Raw genomic sequence first — 21,404 nt, forward strand, 5'->3', positions numbered from 1 at the left:
AACATGCATCGGAATACCTGAAAACAGCTGTACCGTGTAAACTGTCTGATGTGCACACGAAATCGCCGGGGGATTTTCGAACGCGGTACGTCGACGGTGGCACGTCGGACAGCGGAGCGCTGCGCGTGCCAGCCCGGCGTTGGGCGTGTGCGCGTGCGAATGACGTGTGCGAGGCGACGTCGACGAAGAGCATGACGAGCACGAGGAGCGGAGAGCTGACGTGTCAGAAAACCGAGGTGTGAAGGGAGACAGCGCAGCGGAGGTGGTGTCATTCAAGCGTGGAGGTGGCAGCCCTCGGACGTTGGGTTCGTGCTGTCGTGGGCCTCTCTTGGATCCCCGACGCAAGCCTCCTGCGTTGCTTTCTAGCAGCCGATGGACTTAAGGTCTGTGCTGCCGAAATGTTGCAGTCTTGGACAGACTGCTTTAAGCCTCCGGCGTTTCGGGACGCCGCAATGGGTCTTGGCTACGCTTCGCCTGCTGCTGCCCAGTTCTTCGGGCTGTTGACTGGAGACCGCCAGCGTCTCCCTGTGTTCCTCTCCACTCCTGCTACCACCTGTCTCCCTTCCGCCGCTTTCTTCTACGCGACACCTGCGAAGCGCCGCACTACATCCACCCACGTCCGCCCTGTCTGCAAGGCATCTCCGCTTCACATGGGACGCCCCGCATCTGGTGAACTCTTCTCTTTATTCTGTAGTGTTGTACGCATGTTGAGAGTGTGTTTTCCCTTTTCCTTTAAATTATAAATACGGCTTCGTTTTGTTTTGGCTGATCTCTTTGTTATTTCGCTCGATCCTGCACGCGATAGCGTTCCCCTTCAGCTGTTAGGGACGCGCTTCGAATCGCGACACTCAAGCCGAAAACAAACGCTCCTCCTTAGCAGCATCACACACACAAGACATTCTTCATGCCGAAGTGGTACACTGAACCTGGCCAAGCAGTAGTTGCATATTAAATATGCGAATGTCCGACCTTTACCCGGTGCAGCCTCAGCTCGCTTCCACGTGTTGGTTACAACAATCAAAGTTTTTACCATAGATACTATACAGAGGAATTCCTGGTGTTAAGAGGAAAGTTAACACCGGCGGCCCGCTAACACGTTTGCTGCTTTGCGCATCCCCTTGACCGGCAGTCCGCATTGGTGTATTTCAACTTGTAGGGAATCTGCGGGGTCGCAGCGGAGCTCCAGAGCAAAAGGACCACTGTAGAAGGCTTTGAGCACCGAACAACTCGTGCCGTTCTGGCGCACTGAACATGCGCCATTTATCTTTGCTTTTTTCTTTCGCCGCCTGGGAACTCCGATCTAAGTGCCTCCGCTTTGCAGCATCACTGTGCGCTACTGGGCCCCCCGCCTCGATGGAACGGCGAAATGTACTCTCCGACGGGGCAGAGATCGGGCTGTCTTGGCGGCAAGCAGGTCGGCATATAAGCCGGCAGCATCCGAGGGGAGCTCATGGCGAGGTCTCTCTAGGTATGCGATTTTGCGGCGATCCAAGGAGACTACCTCTTCACGACCATTCGGCAGGATAGTCACCGACTTTTTCGTCTGGTCGAGGAAGCGGTAAAGGCCGTCATATGATGGGGTAAGAGGCGCCTTTACAGCGTCTCGCCTTAGAAAAATATGCGTCGAGGATGCAAGGTCTAAATGCACAAAGGTATGACGGTGAGACGATCGAGGTGGGACTTGGCGCAGGTGTTGAATACAGTCCTGTTGGTGTTAGAGGTACTGCAGGGGCTCAGACGTGGAAGCCGAAAGGACGAACAATTCTCCGGGAAGCCACAGGGATGCACCGAAGACGAGGTCGGCCGCCGAACCGCCAAGGCCACGACGAAGGACGGCGCATAGGAAAAGAAGCACAATAGGAAGGTGGTTGACCCAATGCTCACGATCCAGGCACGCAGTGAGGGTGGTCTTGAGCTGCCAATGGAGCTTATCGACTGTGCCGTTGGCACAGGGATAGTACGCAGTGGTTCGGCAGAATTTAGCACCGAGCAAACAGGTGAGGGAAGTGAAGAGGGCGCATTCGAACTAGCAGCCGCGATCAGTAGTAGCAATGCCGGGGCAGCCGAAGCGGAAAACCCATGCTGAATCGAAGGCTCTGGCAACCGTGTTCACGCAGTAATGTCCGTAATGGGTGCTGCTTCGGGCCAACTTGTGAAGCGGTCGATTATCGTCAGGATTTACCTGCAGCCATTAAAGAGAGGGAGCGGTCCAACCTTTTAAGGTGAACGTTGTCAAAGCGATAATCAGGTGGGAAAAAAGACTGGGGTGGAGTCTTTGTTTGTCGGGTCACTTTGATGGACTGGCAAGCAAGGCACCAGCGGGCTCACTGGCGAATGTTGTTGTTAATGTTCGGCCAGACGTACCACTGGGTAATGAGGCGCGGCATGAATCGGATGCTGGGATGGCAGATGTCGTGAAGAAAACGGAAAATGTCATGGCGAAAGACCTCCGGAATGAAAGTTCATGGTATAGCTGATGACATGTCTCCGCAGAGCAATCTGGGCACAAATAGATAACGCACGAGCTGCAGACGGAGGGCACGGGGATGGTCGCTCTGGTCTTGCAGCTCAGGGTCTTGTAGCTTTGCCCGCGCCAGATATTCTCAGTCCACAGCAGATGTATACACGTCGATGGAGGTAATGTGTGAAACTGCATCAGGTGTCTCGTTGTCGGTGCGTTTGATATGCCGGATATCTGTTGTGAACTCCGATTGTAGGCCAGCTAATGAAGTTCACGCGGGACGCTCTTAGAAGAGTTTGTACGGAACACATACACCACAGGCTTATGATCCGTTAGAAAGTAAAATAACTGGCCTGTCAAGAAGTGGTGGTAATGCTAGATGGTGGAGTAGATGGCGAGGTCATGGCCAAATACGCTGCAGCGAGTCTCCGCACGTTTTAGCTCCCGACAGAAGAAACACAGTGGGTGCCACTCTCAGTCGATTTTCTGCTGGAGAACAGCACCAATGGCAACGCTAGAAGCATCCATCATTAAACGAGTGCGCGCAATTCCTAGGGCGGATGAGAAGGATAGAATCGGCGATGGCTTGCTTTGCAGCCCTGAAAGCAGCTTGAGCTTCGGGGGACCAGGAAATCGCAGAGGAGAGGGCTCGGTTGTGCGAAGAATGCCGGTTAGAAGGCGGCGAAGCTCGGTGCAGTTCGGGATAAAGCTGCGTGAAAGATGCACTAGGCCGAGGAACTCACGGAACTTGCGTAGAGTATTAGGTGCTGGAAAATTTTTGATAGCTTGGACGTGAGAAGGCAATGGACGAATTCCCAGCGCCAAGGTGTCATGGCCCCAGAACACGAGCTCAGAGGAACCGAAGACACACTTCTGGACGTTGACGGTAAAGCCATATTCTTGGAGGCGTTGAAACAGTTCCCGAAAATGGCGTTTGTGACCTTGTAGAGTACGACTCGCGCGAAGATGTCGTCGATGTAGGAGAATACAGGCGGGAGTGTGCGTGTCACTTCAGGAAATGAGTCTCTGGAAAGTTTGAGCTGCGTTGCGTAGCCCAAAGCGTATCCGCACGTACTCAAACAGGCCAAACGGTGTAGTGATGTTCGTCTTCGGGGCATCAGCAGGCTCAACGGGATTTGCTGGTACGCCTTACAAGGTCGACTTTACGAAAGAACTTGCATCTGTCCAGATGCCCAGTGAAGTCTAAGATGTGTGGAAGGGATAGCTGTCGTGGACCGTGTGAGCCTTGAGAGCGCGGTAGTCTCCGCACGGACGCCAGTCACCCGGTTCTTTCTTGGGCCTCAGCAGGAGTGGTGAGGCCCAAGTGCTTGACGAAGGGTAAATATACCCAGCTGGAGCAAGTAGTCGAATTTCGTTTAGAAATCACCAGACGCTCACCGTAAGCGGCGCGGACGAGCTGCTACTGGTGGACCACGCGTGATAATGTGGTCGGTTATACTGGGGCTTGGGTGGCTGATGGAGATTACAAGGCCTTGTGACCTCTGGAAAGTCTGCAAGGACTTGGGCGCACAGGCAAGACGCGATCGGCGTGCGGATGCCAGTGGAAGCCACAGCCGATATGACGCCAGTAAGAGAAAGGCACGTCTTGCCGTCGATGAGACGATGGCGACACATGGTGACATTCGATCAAAATGTGTCAGGAAGTCGGATCCGAGGATGGGTTTACTGACGTCGGCGACGATGAAGACCCCTCGAAACGTGCGCCGCAGGGCAAGGTCCAGAGTTAGGGACCGGAGGCCATTCTAAGCGATGGAGATTGAGTTGGCCGCACGGAGAGTAGGTCCGGTTGACTTGGAAGTACGTTTAGCATTTAAGGATGGCAGCATGCTGACTTCGGCACCAGTGTCGACAAGGAAGGGCCGGCCGGAAATGCGTTGCATGACTGCGAAACGGCGGCCAGTGTGAAGGGCGAGGTCACATGCCGCCGTCAGTGATCTTGCAGCGTGTTTGCTGACCAGATTCATGGTGGAGTGCAGTGGCGGGCGCGGTGCTGGAAAGTTCAGTTATACCAACAAACACGCTGGCTGCGAGGACTGGAAGAGCGCGGACCGCTCGGCGAAGATGAACGGGGGCGAGGACTTGAGGAGAAGTCGTGCTGGTCGCGAGAGGATTTCCGCAGGGCATCGAGAAAAGCGGCGAGCTGGTCGACCCGGGCCTTGAACTGTGAAATGACGGATGACTCTGGTGGCGAAGGGAGGCCGGTGACGAACTCAATCAGGCGCCGCGGGGGCTCGGTGGTTATGGTGCTCGGCTGCCGACCCTAAAGAGGCTGGTTCGATTCTCGCTGCGGCGGTCGTATTTCGTTGGAGGCGTATTGCTAGAGGCCCGCGTGCTGTACGATGTCAGTGCACGTTAAAGAACCCCAGGTTGTCGAAATTATCGGCACTCCTCCACTGTGGCGTCTCTCATCGCCTGAGCCACTTTGAGGCGTTAAACCTCATAAAAAAACATATTTGAACTCATCGCTAAGCGCGCACCAGAATCTTGGTAGCATGCTGCCACATAGCAGTGCCTCCTGTTGCAGAACTGGCAGGGCTTGCAGCAGCTAATACATATACAGCAAAACCTTGCTTTAGTAGTAAGTGGCGGTTAAGAAGTTCTAAACACCAGGAGGTGGCATACAACAGAATGTGGCCACCAGTTGCAGCAGCATTGTAGATATATCTGAAGAACGCGTTCTAGGGCATTTTTTTCTCAAGTAAACTTTCTGTATTCACGACTTTCACTCATTCTCCTGTGTGTCAAAATCTCCAGCTGCAAAATTGCATTTGGAATCCCTATGAGAGGCCATTATGAGCTACAGGGCAGGTATTACCTTAGAGAAGTGCTCAGCCCTAATCAACAAACACATTTTACCAAACCAGAATAATTAAAGATCAGCGCTGAATTCACAGACGCAAGTATCTTCTTTCTTACAAGAAGGATAGCTTCACTTCGCTTTTCTTTGTACACAGGCATTCCCATGTACAGCGGTATGAGTTTGAAAAAGCTGGCTTCCAGCACAAACTAAATATCTGGTGAAGTAAAACTGTGACAGAAATAAAACAGTTCTAGAAAGCTGTAGCTGGAGAAAAATACTCTAGCAGCAAGAGAAATTCCCGAAATGAACGGAAATAATTTTTTTCTATCTTTTGACCAGCGCATTTTATGGGGGCCTATTTACTGCGCGTTGTCAGTGCACGTTAAAGTACCCAAGACGCTCGAAAATTTACGACCCCTTCACAATCGCGTCTGTCATGGCCTGAGCCGCTTTGGGACATTAAATGCCAATACCTAACAAATTACTATCTTTTAAAAACCTGAAGAAAGCATAAAGCTATTGGCAAAATACGCATTGGTGGCTACCGGAGGAGTGGCTGCGTAAAATGTAAATGTTTTTGACTAGGATTTCGGCACTTCGTTGTATACCCTATCGTTTCTCGTTTTTTGTGTTTGGGAATTCAGTGGTTAGCGCAAAGACTAATTTCCTTTCCTCGGTATCTCCGTCCACGGAGATGGTTAGCAGCAGCAATTCTTACACTGGCTTCTCGAGTTAAAAGTCAAAATGTTGAGAAGATGGAAATCTAAATAATTTTTGCGCTTGGCCCACTGGAGATACGTAATTCAGTACGAACTGTAGGTACACAATTATTAGTTAGGGCACTGCACAGCTCTACGGCTTGATGAAAATTTAAGCCGCTGTTTCGATTTCCTTGGAATCGAGCACATTACCAGCAGTTAAAGAAACACATCGAACCTACAGAGTTCAGACACCGAAAAAACGCACGCATGCATTTTTGTTTCTTCGTTTCTGCCTTTGAAAGATTAAGAAGTCCAGTCAGACTCTATAAGGGCTAAAGGTTCGTAGGTTCTTCGTACCACAAAATGCTGTAAGCACGTTCAAGACTCTAGTAGGACGGTCCTAGGACCAACAAACAACCCAACAGTTTTCTGTTGCATGCGGCAAAAATGTTTAGTTCGTCTAGATACATCGTAACAGGAGTGGTATTGCCACAAATTCGACACTCTAAATTGACATCTGTATGCATTGAAATTTTTGTTAGAGCCTGGGCTTTTTTTCCCCAAATGTTGATGATTGAGAATGACTTTAAGAACCATTTACACCAGACCTTGCGAAGGAATTTTAATAATGTCGGTAATTAAGAGGAATTAATGCTTTTTCACTTCGCTACGTGAGAAAACCTATATCACAGGCAGTCTGGTACGTGTTAGCAGGCAGAGACTGGTGCCTGTAGTTCGCGCGATATGACGCACCGCAAAAGCTACACAATAATTGATTTAAATTAAGAAACTGAAAATTATGGACAAGATGTTTCCAATCGCTGTAAACCAGCGACTGGCATTTTTTTTTTGTGGTTTTCTATAGGGAAGCTATCCAGAGCCCACCTCTTGCGCGCAAGCATTGCGCAGATTACTAAAATGACGCACGACCCAGTGGAAAGTCACATGCTTCTGACGCATTACAAAGTGGAGCACAATTTAAAGGTCGTGACTTTTTACATTGCGCTAGGTGCATTGCCAACGTGTTCGCGGCGGCAGGATAAAAGGCCAGACAAGAATGGAGCTCGATTACATGTGGAATCATCCCTACAGCATGTCACCACTTGAGCAAAAGAATTCGCTTCGTATGTTGTTATCACGTTTCTTTCTCAACAATGGGAACTCACAGGCGAACTCAAGCTTGCTTTCGTCACAAATGTTTTTTTCTTTCGCTCGCCTGTAATACAATGCACAATAGAAACAAGAAACCCGAAGTTCTCGTGGCCATAGTTTTCCTGAAACTGGTGGACCGAGAGTCTTCTCATAAACGTACTGCCCTCGCAGTCTCTCTGGTTAGCGTTTTCTTGTTCCACATGTCTAGTCTTGCACCTTGCCGTCATAAGTTATAATTATTTCTACACACGCTCACTTTGTATTTTACCTTTGTGTGAGTAATGGGTGAAGTGGCTAAGCTTGGAAGTACATCGTCTTTTGGAAGTACAAGACCTTTGAGAGAATTTTCTGGATAAAGATAAAAATTTCATACAAATCGTGCTTACATTTTCTCATTGATAGAACTGTAAACCGTGATCGCAAACTGTATGTTTGCAGAATCATATCGATCCAAATAGCAGCCGCATGGCCTCGACTTTGCACCACTACTATACACTTCGGACCTCAAAGGTTTTCTATCCAGTAAAAGTGTGCACTAAATGTCGCTAGTAGCTTGACTGTGCTAAGAAGCGGCACAGGCCTCGTGGCTGTGGAAATAAGAAAATAATGATGTGTACCTGACACACCTAATAGTAGTCTTTGATGCAAGTCTGCTCTGAAATTTGCATCAACATAATATGTGTGTGTGTGTGTGTGTGTGTGTGTGTGTGTGTGTGTGTGTGTGTGTGTGTGTGTGTGTGTGTGTGTGTGTGTGTGTGTGTGTGTGTGTGTGTGTGTGTGTGTGTGTGTGTGTGTGTGTGTGTGTGTGTGTGTGTGTGTGTGTGTGTGTGTGTGTGTGTGTGTGTGTGTGTGTGTGTGTGTGTGTGTGTGTGTGTGTGTGTGTGTGTGTGTGTGTGTGTGTGTGTGTGTGTGTGTGTGTGTGTGTGTGTGTGTGTGTGTGTGTGTGTGTGTGTGTGTGTGTGTGTGTGTGTGTGTGTGTGTGTGTGTGTGTGTGTGTGTGTGTGTGTGTGTGTGTGTGTGTGTGTGTGTGTGTGTGTGTGTGTGTGTGTGTGTGTGTGTGTGTGTGTGTGTGTGTGTGTGTGTGTGTGTGTGTGTGTGTGTGTGTGTGTGTGTGTGTGTGTGTGTGTGTGTGTGTGTGTGTGTGTGTGTGTGTGTGTGTGTGTGTGTGTGTGTGTGTGTGTGTGAATAAAAGTGGTAACCTCTAGAAGCGTAGTTGTCTTGAATAGAATGCGATCTCTTTTGCTCATACAAATTCTTGGCATAATAATTTTCGTACCCCAGCTTACTTCTGAAGAAGAATGACGAAATGAGCAGAACGACACGGTGAACAGAATTCAATCTTAACAGTAGCTGTATTTTACAGTGTAGCCGCTATTTGCCCGTTCCCAGGCAGAGTATCGGTCGCTGTGTAGCAGCTACAAGAGTGTTTAGCAGAAATTTAGTGAAGCAGGGAGAGGGGAGAGCATTTTAGTGGCCAAGGCGCAAATGTCCGGGAGGGCTTACTAGTAAGATCCTCCAGCAATACAGAAGAGTGTTGACAGCAACATGAACAAGCCCGGATGAGTGAGCTGCACAATCCTGATTGCGGTTTGAATTAATCAGACGCTGGTCATAGCGTTTACTATGGGTTGTGCTGAATAGTAGAAAAGGTTTCGTAGCAAAGTGAAAGAGTAGGTGAGAGGGAGAGTGAACGAAAAATGACGTGCGACGGGGTGGCTCGGGCTGTACCGATGGCACCGTTCAAGTGATGCTCTCAGGCACTCACTTGACCATTTCCGCGTGAATGCGTCGTGTTTCTTATTGGTGACAAATAAAGTATACTGTACCTTTTGACGAGCGGTATTCCCACTCAGCTGCGCTCTCCGTTCGTATTATGTTCAGTCGTAATTGTGGACAGTTTTTGACAACGTTACAGCGCTTGCCACTCGCGCGAAGCTCAGTCGGTATTCGTGTACAGCAACTTTGCTCATGTTGAAGGTGACGCTTTTACCTCAATTAGTTGGTAGAACAGAATATTTCGAGACCCATTTGCTTAAATCGGACTTCTGTGTATGTCCTCAGAGCCCAAAAGCGGCCGACTACTCGACGATACCGTCACTCCGTGTGATCCAGCTATCATGACGAGACGGTCGAGCACCTGTCGAAAGCTGAGCGAAAAAGCGAGTGAACGCAGTCCTGAAAGCATAGCCGGAGTCAACTGAACTAGTTTGAGTCGTATAAATCATTGTTAGATTTGCAATGAGGTTCATGCAAAAAGCGAGCGTTGAAAGAAATTTTTCCAGCTGTGTTTGTAGAGCCGGCAGAGTAACACGCTGAGGGCCGCCATTTATGCTTAAATAAGGCACTGTAAAAACTGGGCGTGTTGAATCAACTGGAAACCAACATGAACTCAGTGCATGTTGAGCTTACTCGACGGCTGTTAAACTTCGGTTGCACACAAGATAGTCTATTTTGGGGAACTGAAGTTTATTTCCATTTGTGCGTTAAAAAACATACAAACAATAAATTTAAGCATAGTTGAAACGTAGAAACAGATGTTTTGGAGTATTTGAGAGGGCAAGTAATCTTCTTCGTTGCATATAATGATTTTTTAGTGCTACGATCTCAAATAAGTGACAAATTACGCAAACTTTTAAATTTTGTGATAGTTATAAGCACTGCGCAACAATTGTGGTTCTGTGACCTCATTTAGCTCTTTATAATCAGCGTGTTTCTCAATAGACAGACTACCTTGTTTCATAAATATGTAGTTTTCGGTTTTCAGAATCCCGTGGAAGCCTGCACAGTGCTATTTGGCTAGCTAACTACCTTTAGGTATTCTTATTCAAAGCCATGAATGCTTTAATTGTAGTAAACTTAAGGCTGCGCGTAAAGGAGGAGGACAAGAGGCAGAGAAACGATTACAACATCATGCGCGTGCAGCTGTCGTGTTGGTTTCGTTTCTTTTCCTCTTCTCGGCTTGCTTTGCCGAGTTTTGCTTTGCCTTGAAATTAACCAACCAGCCCTCAAGAACGTTCTACGATAGCTTCAGTTCTCTTTTCGTCTATGCTTTCCGAGCATAAGTGAGCTGGAAATAACCAGGAGCCTGAACTATGTGAGAAACACTGTCTTCTATGGCCGCCAAGAAAATCAAGTAAGCAGAAGTAACATAACGACTAAAACCGCTACAGGCCAGCTGGCCTACAACTTTACTCTCCTAAGTCAAGTAATCAGAGTACGCATGATCTGATTTTATGATTTCATTAAGTGTGTCCTGCATCATCGCCTTACACAATAGCAAATGAGCGAAGCTGACAAGCTGTTGCCCATGGACATGCGATTTCAAGAAAACTGATGTTTCACGTTGTCAACACATTTATTGCTGAGTAATTTCTGTTGAATATATGTGGAATCGTATCTGATAGCAATCGATGTGTCTGAGCCTAACTAAATAAAATCGATCTTAACTTAGGTGTATATCGTGTAAAGAGAGCCTTATGACATTATGTTTATTAAGAACGCACGCAGCGCTTGCTAAGACTGTAATGAACCGCCAAAACTCTTTCCTTGCACAGAATAAGCGCCAGTGGTGCAATATGCTCTTTCAGGAATACCTTATATGGAGGATTGGAATGTGCGCTCATAAACAATGGCGCTTAATTAGGGCTTCATTTCTGTTGTTTACTGAGGAATCAAGATCTTCAACTAACAGAACGCTGCATTTGAAATTTATTACATCTTCTGGGCATAAAATACATAAATAGTAACAATAATAATCGACATAAGTTTGCTGACCGGCAGGCCACAGCCAGCGCAGATTCGGACATCCCTGTGGAGAAGCATATAAGGACAAAGCCAAGATGGATCTTAACATGAAAAAGTACTGAGCTCTCAATCAGTTCATGGTAAGGCCTCTTGTGCAATACTGTCCCATGTTCTTTATGTGACGGTTGTGTAGGCGTATGCATATGTAACGCATACACACGTGTTACCGGGGTTTTCAGGACAACGAAGACACTCACCAGAAAGAGTACAACCCAGACGCTTCGCTCGATGTAGAAGAAATTTACATTAAAAGCGTAAACTGCTGAGCTGGTTATCTGAAAACCAACTAGCTGAGCAGTTAACTCTTTTAAAATACACACATGTGTTTCTGCATATGTGTCCGGCACTACATGACTGATGGCTGTCACCACCAGGTAAACGAGAAAATGCAGCACTAAATTGTGAACATACCGAAGAAAACTGCATCGGTAGTCGTTCAATTTGGTGCGATAAGAATGTATTTAAATGAGCTAAGTTTTACAACACAGCCGAGGTTCAAAATGATCTATTGAGTCACCCCAGTAAACTAAACATGCTTCAACTTGAAAGTAATGCAGAGATTGTATTCAGATTGCTAAACTCTAACAGCCGACCACATTTTCGTTGAATTCTACACTGCGAGGTCCTTCCTGGTCTAAACATGACTTCAGGACCGCATTTTGTCTCCGCTCAGAACTTAAACACGACCTCAACGAGATTTCTTCTAAGGGAACAAAACGATTCTTCTTAAAAGCAACCCTGTTTATTTTCAGAGCTACACTTGCGGTTTGTAGATGCATTGTTTTGAGGGTGCCATTATGTTATTCGGCCCTACGCGAAGAGCCTTTATTTATTTTGTTCTTGAAGGAAGAGTACCATCTTTCTGGAAGTAACTTGCACCATCTTCGGTAGAGCCTGACCTTTTCTCCATGGCAGTTCTTGTTATATATTCGTAGGCACTCTTCCGGTACAATGTCGTTTGCGTAGCGGGCAGGTCTCATCAGCTGGCATTCTGTAAAAAAATTTCAACCTAAAATGTTGGGAATATTTTAAATAGCGTGTAGGCCACGCAAAGTAATTGAGCCCGAGAGCGCAATCCCGTACTTTCTATGTTTTAGCAACTTGGGTAGGCTATATTTTCAGAGGGTGTGACAAATAACATGTAAGAAGCCATATCGAAGCCTAAATCAGTTGCTGTTTGATCACTAAACACTCATTTGCATTATCGGGTGTGGAAGTTCAGAGAGCACCGTGATTAATTTTTTTTTTCTGCCGAATACTTTTCCCGGGCGGCTCCGCCTATTGCCTCAAGTCGGGTCAAGAAGATTATCAGAATAATGAGTACGAATTAAATTCAGCGCATGAAAGAATGTGAAAAACATACATATTAAGATTCTATATTTCAGGTGCATGCCACCCAATTATTTGTCCATTAAATTCATTGCTATATTTCGATAGCTATGCCTTTCATCGTCGTTGCAAGTTTTCGGAAATGCCGCACAAGCAAAGCGTAAGGAGAGCTAGTATCTGTATCAACAGTCTAATAAAGCCTAGTGAATTGTTCAAGTTTAGAGAAAGAGCCAAACGCTAAATGGAACACTTAGTGCGGGGGGGAGGGGGGGCGCCGCGGTGGCTGAGTGGTTGCGGCGATTGGCTCGCAAAAATTTGTGAAACAAATAAACCAATAAAAGTAAACAAAAATAAAACATTGGTTTCAAAGTTGATGCCCATTTATGGTTTCAAGTGCCCTCCACAATATTTGTTTTTATTATTGGTGCCTCACCTTCCCTTCTGCTTTGAATTTTGTTGCATCTGAAAACACGTCTAGCGGTATTCGCTGTTGTGCTTAATGAGCGCCAGGAATATAGCAGCGATCACGTATTTGTTGCTACGAAGGAGACCCTTCAGATACAAGAACATAGGTGCCGCTTCCTTCGGCTAAAAATCGTCAAGTGCGAATAGCATTCAGAGCTACAATCAACAGAATGCGCACAATATGTCGACAAAAAATATTTGCTATGTCGTTGCCGAATAAAGCGCCTTTTTAAACCCGGAATATACGCTGATTAAAGATTTCTTAGATCTCTTAAAATAGCACCCGCTCATGGAATGGCACTTGTACTCACTTGCTTTTTCATCCGCTGAACTACGGTCATCGACAAAAATCATGCATGTCTTGTTCTTGTCCATATACATCAGCTTCCGTAGCTTCCGAGGATCACCTAGGAAAAATAAATTTAGCGCAAGAGCTATGCATGCCTTGGTTAGGCATTCAATGGCACTTCAGTTGCTATCTAGGAGAGTTTCAATTCTGTCTCCTCGCTCCTATCCCTTGGCATCGGAGAACGACTGGGAAAGTTAACCACCAAAACATTCAATTTACTGAGTGGTTCTTAAACAGTTCTTTCGAATTGATTGATTGATACTGGCACTTATTTGACGCTTAGCGCTTGTCTTGACTATTCCTCTTGTCCGGTTTGGGTTTCTTGTTGTTCTTTACGATGACGCATTATTATAAGCGATAGGTGGTGTTGAATTTTGACAGCCAAATTGGTAATTCGGAATCCTTCCTGGCGGAGTCAAATCCTACCCTCTCAGGATCAGTGCGTGACAGGATGCGTAAGGCCACATGACATCACGTGACCACCGCGAAGAACGTGATGAAGGGCCATTTGCGTTCGTTCTGACAGCCACGGTTTCAAAGAGCTAAGAGATGGCAAATTTTACTCTCGGCAATAGTCATCACGAAAGGACAGAATGTCATGCAGTTGCAGCTTTGCCTAACTTTAGTGCGCTACGCAGCCGAACATAAGCGCTTATTTTTTTAGCATACCACAGTGCAAGGAGTCAAAGACACAAAATGTGACGGCGCCGCTCAATGTCACCTGTCTCGGTCCCGGCCTGTCTAACATAGTAAGTACTCAAGAAAGGCTCACGGACTATGTATGAAGATGTAAAACAGTGGTTTGTAAAACATGTACCACAACACAAGAAACCAGAGTGTATTAGTCGCAAAAGTTTCATGTTTACAGAAGAGCGTGATATCACACTTTACGCTGAAAAACGTTTCTTACCTGGCCTATGCTTGTACACCACCGCATTGGGCTTTTTGTGGTGGCCGGTTTTCACCGTCTCGAGACTTGTGCTGAATTTCACCCTAAATATGAGGGCAATATTATTGAGAAAAATTGACATCAGCATCCCGCAGTGGCCGATTTTGGCGCTTATTGAATTATTTAATTGAGCCGCTGCGAGGGGCAGTGACTGTGTGAGTTGTCATCTCACTGAAGAAACTCCTTCCAAAATAGAATAGGAACATGAGAGCTATTTTTGAAGCCTTTCCGGGTGCAGGCACTATTGCGCTTGAAAGTTAATTTTTTTATGCATTTTGAGCACAGAATGCGAGTGCTCGATTTATTTACTTCGTTTTTTTGTAATTTAAAATGCATCATTTGGTAAATTGTCGTCTGGGAGCTGTAGTATGGCCATAAAAGTTTGAGTGCCACGCAGACAAGCACGCGCTGACCAAAATCTATGGGCACGGTTGCAGGCACTTCAGTTGAAGGGTCCCTGAAAAGGGTGATCGAGGTTGGGTATCAAATGCTTGCATTATGCAGCAAGCGTTCATGTCGCGTACAAGGTTTCAGCATAATTTAAAACATTTTTGAAAATTCCCGCTTTGAAACCTCGCGGTGACCAGCGGTGACCTTTGCATTTACCATCCTTAGTGCCGCATATAAGTGCACAAAGAAATCAGGATGAATTACTAATAAATCAATATGTCCACCGTAAATGTGTTTTAGAATCGGAATGCTGCTTCATGGGGTTTTAATTTTTATTCTTGTATTTGGAACAATCTTTCAGACACAATTGGTCTTGGATAACAGGGCTAAAGGCAGGTGCTCTCTGCCTGACGAGGGCCCTGTCAGCCATACACAGGTCGACAAGTGCAAGTGATGGATTAAATCGTTATACAAACGGTAATGTAAATAAGAAGTTTAAAAACACCAACAACAAAAAATGCATGTTTTGAACATGTATACATTTTGGGCTTGAAGCACTTATGGGAGGAGCCAAAGCACCAAGATATTAAGAAATTTGGTCAGAACAGAACTTTCCTAAGCCTTATTGGTAGGCTGCAGCAGCCCTCACAGCCATTTTTTCTTTAAACCTCCCATTATTTCTTCCAGTTGTCACAGTATACTGAAGAAGGCAGTTTAATATATGCATTAACACCGAATGCTTTCTAAACAAGACTGAGGCTTCTAACTTCGTCGCCAAAGGCTTTCATCAACTTACAAAAACATCCTTGAATGAATTGTAGTGGAGCCCAGTATATATCTGTAAGTTGTCGCACTGTAACTTTTTGCTCGCTGTGAAAACAGGCACCGATGCTTCGTTGAAGTACGGTAGTTTCGGCTTATGACGTAAACTTTCCCGGGTATGCTTAGCGCCTGCAAACGTACAGCAATACAGCGTTATTAAACACAACTTGGCCTTCAAGAACAGTGCTGAAGCGTAATTTTAACCTTTCACGCGAAGATTTCAGCTTTCGTGAAGTTATGCTCGTTAGAAATATTTTAGGACGCCTCTGCCACGCTAGGCAATGCAGTTGCCGATATCCGTTTGCCGGAAGCTCTGCTCCTTTCTCAATTGCGCCTTGTTTACTGTGCATTTTAGTCGGTATGCTAAGTTTTCGAGGATATATTGGCTGAAGACATATTTAAGTAATCGGCACAGTAGTAAAAACAAGAAAGACTGCCTGTAGTTCCTAAAGAATTTTCTTTAACCAAAGGGAGAAAATGCTTATTAGTTCGAACTATATTTAATGCTGAAAAAACTTTCTTTGTCCAAAGACTCTCACTTTGGACTAGGAGGACCATAGCTACAATTATCTACTTCGTGTTTTTTTTTCGGCTGGGTGTTGATACAATTTAAATTGCCTGAATAAAATGCAGAACGTTCTGGCTAAATGACAACAAAATAAGATACAAGTGAGCCAGGGACTCCCGAAAAATAAAGAGTCTTACAGCTTTGACGTTCTGATAAGGAAAATTTGATTCCCTCTCTTCAAACGGCGTGTCCCTCCGAGATCCTCCTGATGCGACCACATCGATTAAATGCAGAAGAGACGTCAGTACAAACACACACGTAGCCGCAGATCCAGTCATCCTGGGCCACACGCTAAGGGCGTGAGCTCCTGAAGCCTGTAACACGCAATCTGAGGCTCCTAGCGAGCGCTTGGACATACACACCTTGTATACTCCCACTGTGAACGCGCATTTCTTCACCTTGACTGCAATTTGTGATCAATCTCCAGCGGGAACAATTCTTACCTCTGCAGAGCTCTCACTTTCAATATCTGAAGCTGAAAGGTGCAACTGCTTTTGCGATATGAGCTGAATTCTTTAGAAGTTTGCTAAGACGTCAACCTTAAAATAAAAAAGCGCGGATTTCGGCTGGGGATATATTGTTCAGTTTTCTGCTAAGCTTTTGTATCCTAAAAAAGGCGTAAAACAAACAAAACTCTCGCCGGGTCGCCGTTGGAAACCGCAACATGTTCTGCAGCCTGTTCTGTGTTTTTTTTTTTTTGCTGTTAAACAGTGAACAAGGTCGTCGTGCATAAAATTATTTCCTAAATATAGGCGCATGGCGGCAGTTCGCGTGACTTAATACAGACGCAGCTTTTCCTTTTCGGTGGATGCGAGATCTAAAATAGCCGGTATAGTGCACTTGGTCTGTACCGTTAAAGAAGCCTACTTGTCTGACATTATTACATGATATTATTACATGATCCTTCACATAGGCCTGGTTCAGAGCCGGTAATGTTGTTTTGTACACTAAAAATCAATCAGTAAATCGATCATTGCATCAGCAAATCAAATAATGAAACCTCGACGCGTACTTTATCTACTGAGGGAAATTAAAGTAGCGAGATCCTGGAAAACCAGAACTCTGGTTTATAAGGCGACAGTTCCGCCGGGAGGACCTTCCGGCGTCGCGAAGGCCATGTATGTAAATTGATGGAAGGTAGCGTTGAGACAACGTTACGCACTACTTATCGACATTTCGAGGAATCCCGCTTTTTCTATGAATATGTAAAATAGCAACTGCGTGCAGGAACGCAGAATCATGCTAGATCAAAAAAGCAATGTTGGGGTGGAGTTGAGTTGAGGTGTTGAATGCTACAGGTGGGATTAGCCTTGCTTATTCTGCCGGCCATTGCTCCACCGTAGCGTCACTTCTATGTTAATAATGTCCTAAAACCTGTCGCACCTACCCCACTATGCGCACAGTCTCTTATAATAGCACACATTCACCTCCCGCAGACACCATCTATACACACATTCAGTCACAGTAGAACATAGTCCATTGCAGCGCCACAATCCATATACACATTCACTCATAGTATAACATAGTATAACATATTATAGTATAGTATAGTATAGTATAGTATAGTATAGTATAGTATAGTATAGTATAGTATAGTATAGTATAGTATAGTATAGTATAGTATTGAGTCATAGATCGAACAAGGGCTAGAAACTCAGGTTTTAATAGAAAAAGGAAACTCGCTTAAAATGATGCTGAGGTTCTCGTCTGTAGCGGCGAAGTTATAATTGTACCATTGGTAGCAAGCTTCGTAACAAGACGACATCGTGAAGCGCGTTTAAACGCCTGACATTATGACGCTGTGAAATTCGCCAAGCCTTTCCTCTCTGGTTTCGGTGACAGGCACGGCGACACTACGCCGTAGTGTTTTGCTCAGTGTGCTCCATATATGCGCGAAGCGAGAGTAACAAGCATGCGGCGAGTCGAGGAGAGGGCGAATTCCCTTTGGAAGGTGCCCGCAGAAGCGCTGGCCGACAATTTCCTAAAGTCAATCCCATAGATTTCGTAAACCAGAAACCCCGCTTTGTGACCGTCCTTTGGAATGAATCAATCGCTGTTCTGTTGAGCAAGGCGTCTTCGTTGCGTTATATATTTTGCGAACAATCTAGCTCTTGTCATTCTTCACCTCCCAAGTATAATCTGCTATAATATTTTTTTTTGCTCTGAGTTACCGCGAAAAAAATAACTTCAGCTGCAGCTCTAATATTCCTCTCCCACTACTTTATTTTATTCATTCATTACTGTTGCACCCATTACACTTTTCCAGCAGGCGTCCCTTGCACTTAGTTGTATATATTACCTCTCTCAGCTATTATTCCTCCCTGTTTCCTCCGCACATATTTCGTTCTACCTATTAGCCTGCTGAGCCTTGATTTCCGCCAGCTGCAGGTGAGGTGTCCTATAAAGAAAAGGCATTTTGCGCTCTCAGCATGCGTGTTTGCCTTCTTCCCTTCTCGCAATTTGTCAAACTTCTGCCACTACGACTTCTTGCCTTAGCGAGGGTATGACAGTGCAGAGCTTGCTGTCGTACGGTAAGCCCCAACTCTTTGTGTACTATCCGGCCCCAGAGACTTTTTCCGCCGCTCTTCATAATTTGTCATCTTCTAGTAGCCAACAGATTAGGACATTTCTCCACACCAACAACGCTGCGAATCTAACCCTGGTTCTAATAATGGCGGTTTTCACGACCTGAAGGGAGCGCTCATATTCATTAATATGGCTGCTTGTGTCACCAGCCAGGGTATAGTGAAGTTTGACTGAGAGCATTGCAGGTTACTCCTCACTAAAAGAAAACCCCCTCGTATGTGTCTCCTAAGCTACCACACACCTCCACCTAACAGAATCTTCCATCCGCCATAATTCCGCCAAGCGGTAAAGTAGAAAGCTGGGACGAAAGCGCATTCAGAGACGCAATGGCAAGGTGATCGCTGCAGAAACAAAATGATATATAAGTTTCACATGAAACGCGAACAACGCTAACACCTATAAAAAAACCACCTATATTTGCTTCCCCATAAAAAATAATGGTGACCTTCCTAAATACTTCTACGCACAGGTATTTTCATTTTTCTTTGGCGCTCACAGTGCAACCACTATTGCTAATGAAGATCTGTAGCATCATATAGTAAGATCGCTTGTGAGTTTTATTTATTTACTGTTTTTGTGTACCCGTTAGCAAAACGTAGAAAAGTGACTCTATCAAATGGAAACCTACATTGATAAAGGTTCCTTCCTACGATTGTAAAATGGCGATAGCGCGGGCGTGGAACGGTCAGAAATGAAAGAAATTTCTGTCAAATCTTTACGTTCTGTACGTTCTAAAGAACACACAACGGCTATCTGCGAAGAAAAATCATGGTAAAGATTGTACATGCCTACAAGTGCCCATTTTTCAGCTCTACTTAGTCATGTGTTCTAGAAAGCAGACGCTTGTGTTTACAATGTCCCTTTACAATTAGGGAAATCTTTTCAGAAGTAAGCTTTAGACTTGACAGGTAGTGCGAGCTTACACCGTTCACCTCTGCAAAGATAATAAATATCTATAAGCGAAAGCTAGTTCAAGCAAAGAAGGCATCGTAATGCAATGCTGGCTGTCAACTCTGGTGATGTAGAGGTGTTTATATAAGCGCAACAAAATATCTATACACGAAGGGCTTATAGCCTGTCTGCAGTGAGTCGATTATATGGCTGACACCACTGTTTCACAAGTTTACAGCTGCTGAGCCGGTAAGGCGGCTGTAACAGCACGACTGAATGCAAAATGTGACCAAGCGACTTATTCACGCGTTAAACTAAGAAGATACGAGCCATAATAACCCTATTTTGATTGTACCTGAAATAAAAGTGCTCGGATAAGGTGCTAATGTCATGCGGTGGTGAGAAGGATTCAAGAGCGAATGACACTTACACATGCTAGAAAGGTGCGTCCTTTTTGCTGGTATTACTTAAACTTGCTAAGTGTCATAAGATTGGGCCGTCAGTATACTATAGAAAGTTGTGGTGGTTGTTTTTACAAAAACCTGAGCAGGCTCCGGCTCTTAGTGTTGTCCATACGCCAGAGGATGAAGCCTTCCTCTGGAGTAGCCGTTAGACCAACTTCCGGCAGCCGTCTCGTTTTTTGAAATGTTTGCTCCTAGACACGTCCACAACAAGTGGCGAACTGCCATGTCAGCGGCGGGCGTTGTTTGTTACGGACGACTGCTAGCCAGGTGTGATTCTTAAAACTCCATCTGTCCGTCACCGACAGTTTAAGAACCACCACAGCCCTAATGCTTCTTAAATACACCTCCTCCAAAGACTTTAACTTAGGAGGAAGGGGGTTATAGCACGCGTAGCACGGCGGAATTATAGCACGCGTACTTCTCCTTATGGGGTACTTTAGGATGACAACCGCGAGGTGAAGGTCAAAACTGACGCTTGTTGAGCGACATTCGTAGTTGGTTCTTGGGTGTGTAAGAGCATCTGCAGTCCTCTTGTGAGCGTCGTTATTAACAGCTTGTGAGTTATGATTTCTCACGCCTGTTTCCGCAATACAGATTCTTCTACACCGGTGTTGTAGTCAACTATATAGTCTGGATTCCTGCTTGATACTTGCCCGGCAGCCATCATGACGACTTAAAAGGTCAGGATCAGTCAAAGTGACACCACGAATGAAACTAATTGCTAGAAAGATATCAGCCCTCGGGCAATGCTATCCAAAGCGATGCTATTATGTGGAATACTGCCTCGTCTCGAAAAAGATACTGTAAGCGTTCCAATAAAGCGTACAAAATTCAAGTTCCTAAAGTTTTTGTTTGCGTCGTGTGCAGCAGAGAACTCAAGTAGGAAAGCTTAGTACCTTTTATTTTACTTTATGGTGAAGATTAAAATAGGAACCGTTTGTGCACTTTCTTATCAAAGCGAACTTATCCGTTACGCGGCAATTGTGCGGGATCCCAGCTATGCCAAATATGTTTACTGGCACGGACATATGCAGTGAATTCCTCCAAAGTTTACCTCGTGACATTACTAGCCGCGTACGTCATCGGTTTCTAACATGCTGAAGCAGCTTAGAGGTCGTAGGTTTGGATCCCACCAGAGGAGCACCTGGTTGTTGTTTTTTCTCCTTTATTAACAATTATTTTTAAGTCATTCAATATTTACGCTGTTAATCGTCGAGTAACTAACAACCCAATCAGAGTAAAAACATCCCCTGTGCTCCTTGGATTCGGTAGCTGTTAGCTCTACGCTCTTAGTCTGTTAAAGAAAATTAATCTTTCATTTGATCACTAAGTGAGGTAAAATTTTTACAGTACTGCACAGACCCCTTGTTGTCGTGCGGTCCTTGTGATGCGGTTCGATACCTATTGAAGAGATATTTCTAAATAAAGAAGCTGAAGGTGAGAAGTACAAAGGTTACATTCTTTTATTGTCTGTGGCTTGAAATTTCTCGTTGGGCAGTGACAGAGCGAGCACAAGACTCTGATGTCTGTGTGCCAAACATGGGATAGAGGAAAGCATTGGATACCTTGCGCCACTTATACCTTATCTGCAACTACATTTGCAACTGCTTATAAACAGCCGCAGATGACAATGCTTTTTCATCCTTTGGCCT

The 21,404-nt window shown here is 45.4% G+C and overlaps 1 protein-coding gene across 1 annotated transcript; it reads right to left on the reverse strand.

The window, feature by feature from the left end:
- Positions 1-11,674: 11,674 nt before the first annotated feature.
- Positions 11,675-16,159, reverse strand: LOC144104258 (uncharacterized). The gene is made up of 5 exons (XM_077637151.1): positions 15,949-16,159; positions 15,218-15,372; positions 13,993-14,075; positions 13,045-13,140; positions 11,675-11,930 (listed from the first exon to the last, which is right to left on the reverse strand). The coding sequence occupies exons 1-5, from the start codon at positions 16,087-16,089 to the stop codon at positions 11,740-11,742; spliced, it is 666 nt and encodes a 221-aa protein (XP_077493277.1). The 5' UTR covers positions 16,090-16,159; the 3' UTR covers positions 11,675-11,739.
- Between the last annotated feature and the right edge of the window lie 5,245 nt (positions 16,160-21,404).

The sequence above is a fragment of the Amblyomma americanum genome, chromosome 9 (genome assembly GCF_052857255.1).
Source record: "Amblyomma americanum isolate KBUSLIRL-KWMA chromosome 9, ASM5285725v1, whole genome shotgun sequence".
NCBI lineage: Eukaryota > Metazoa > Arthropoda > Arachnida > Ixodida > Ixodidae > Amblyomma > Amblyomma americanum.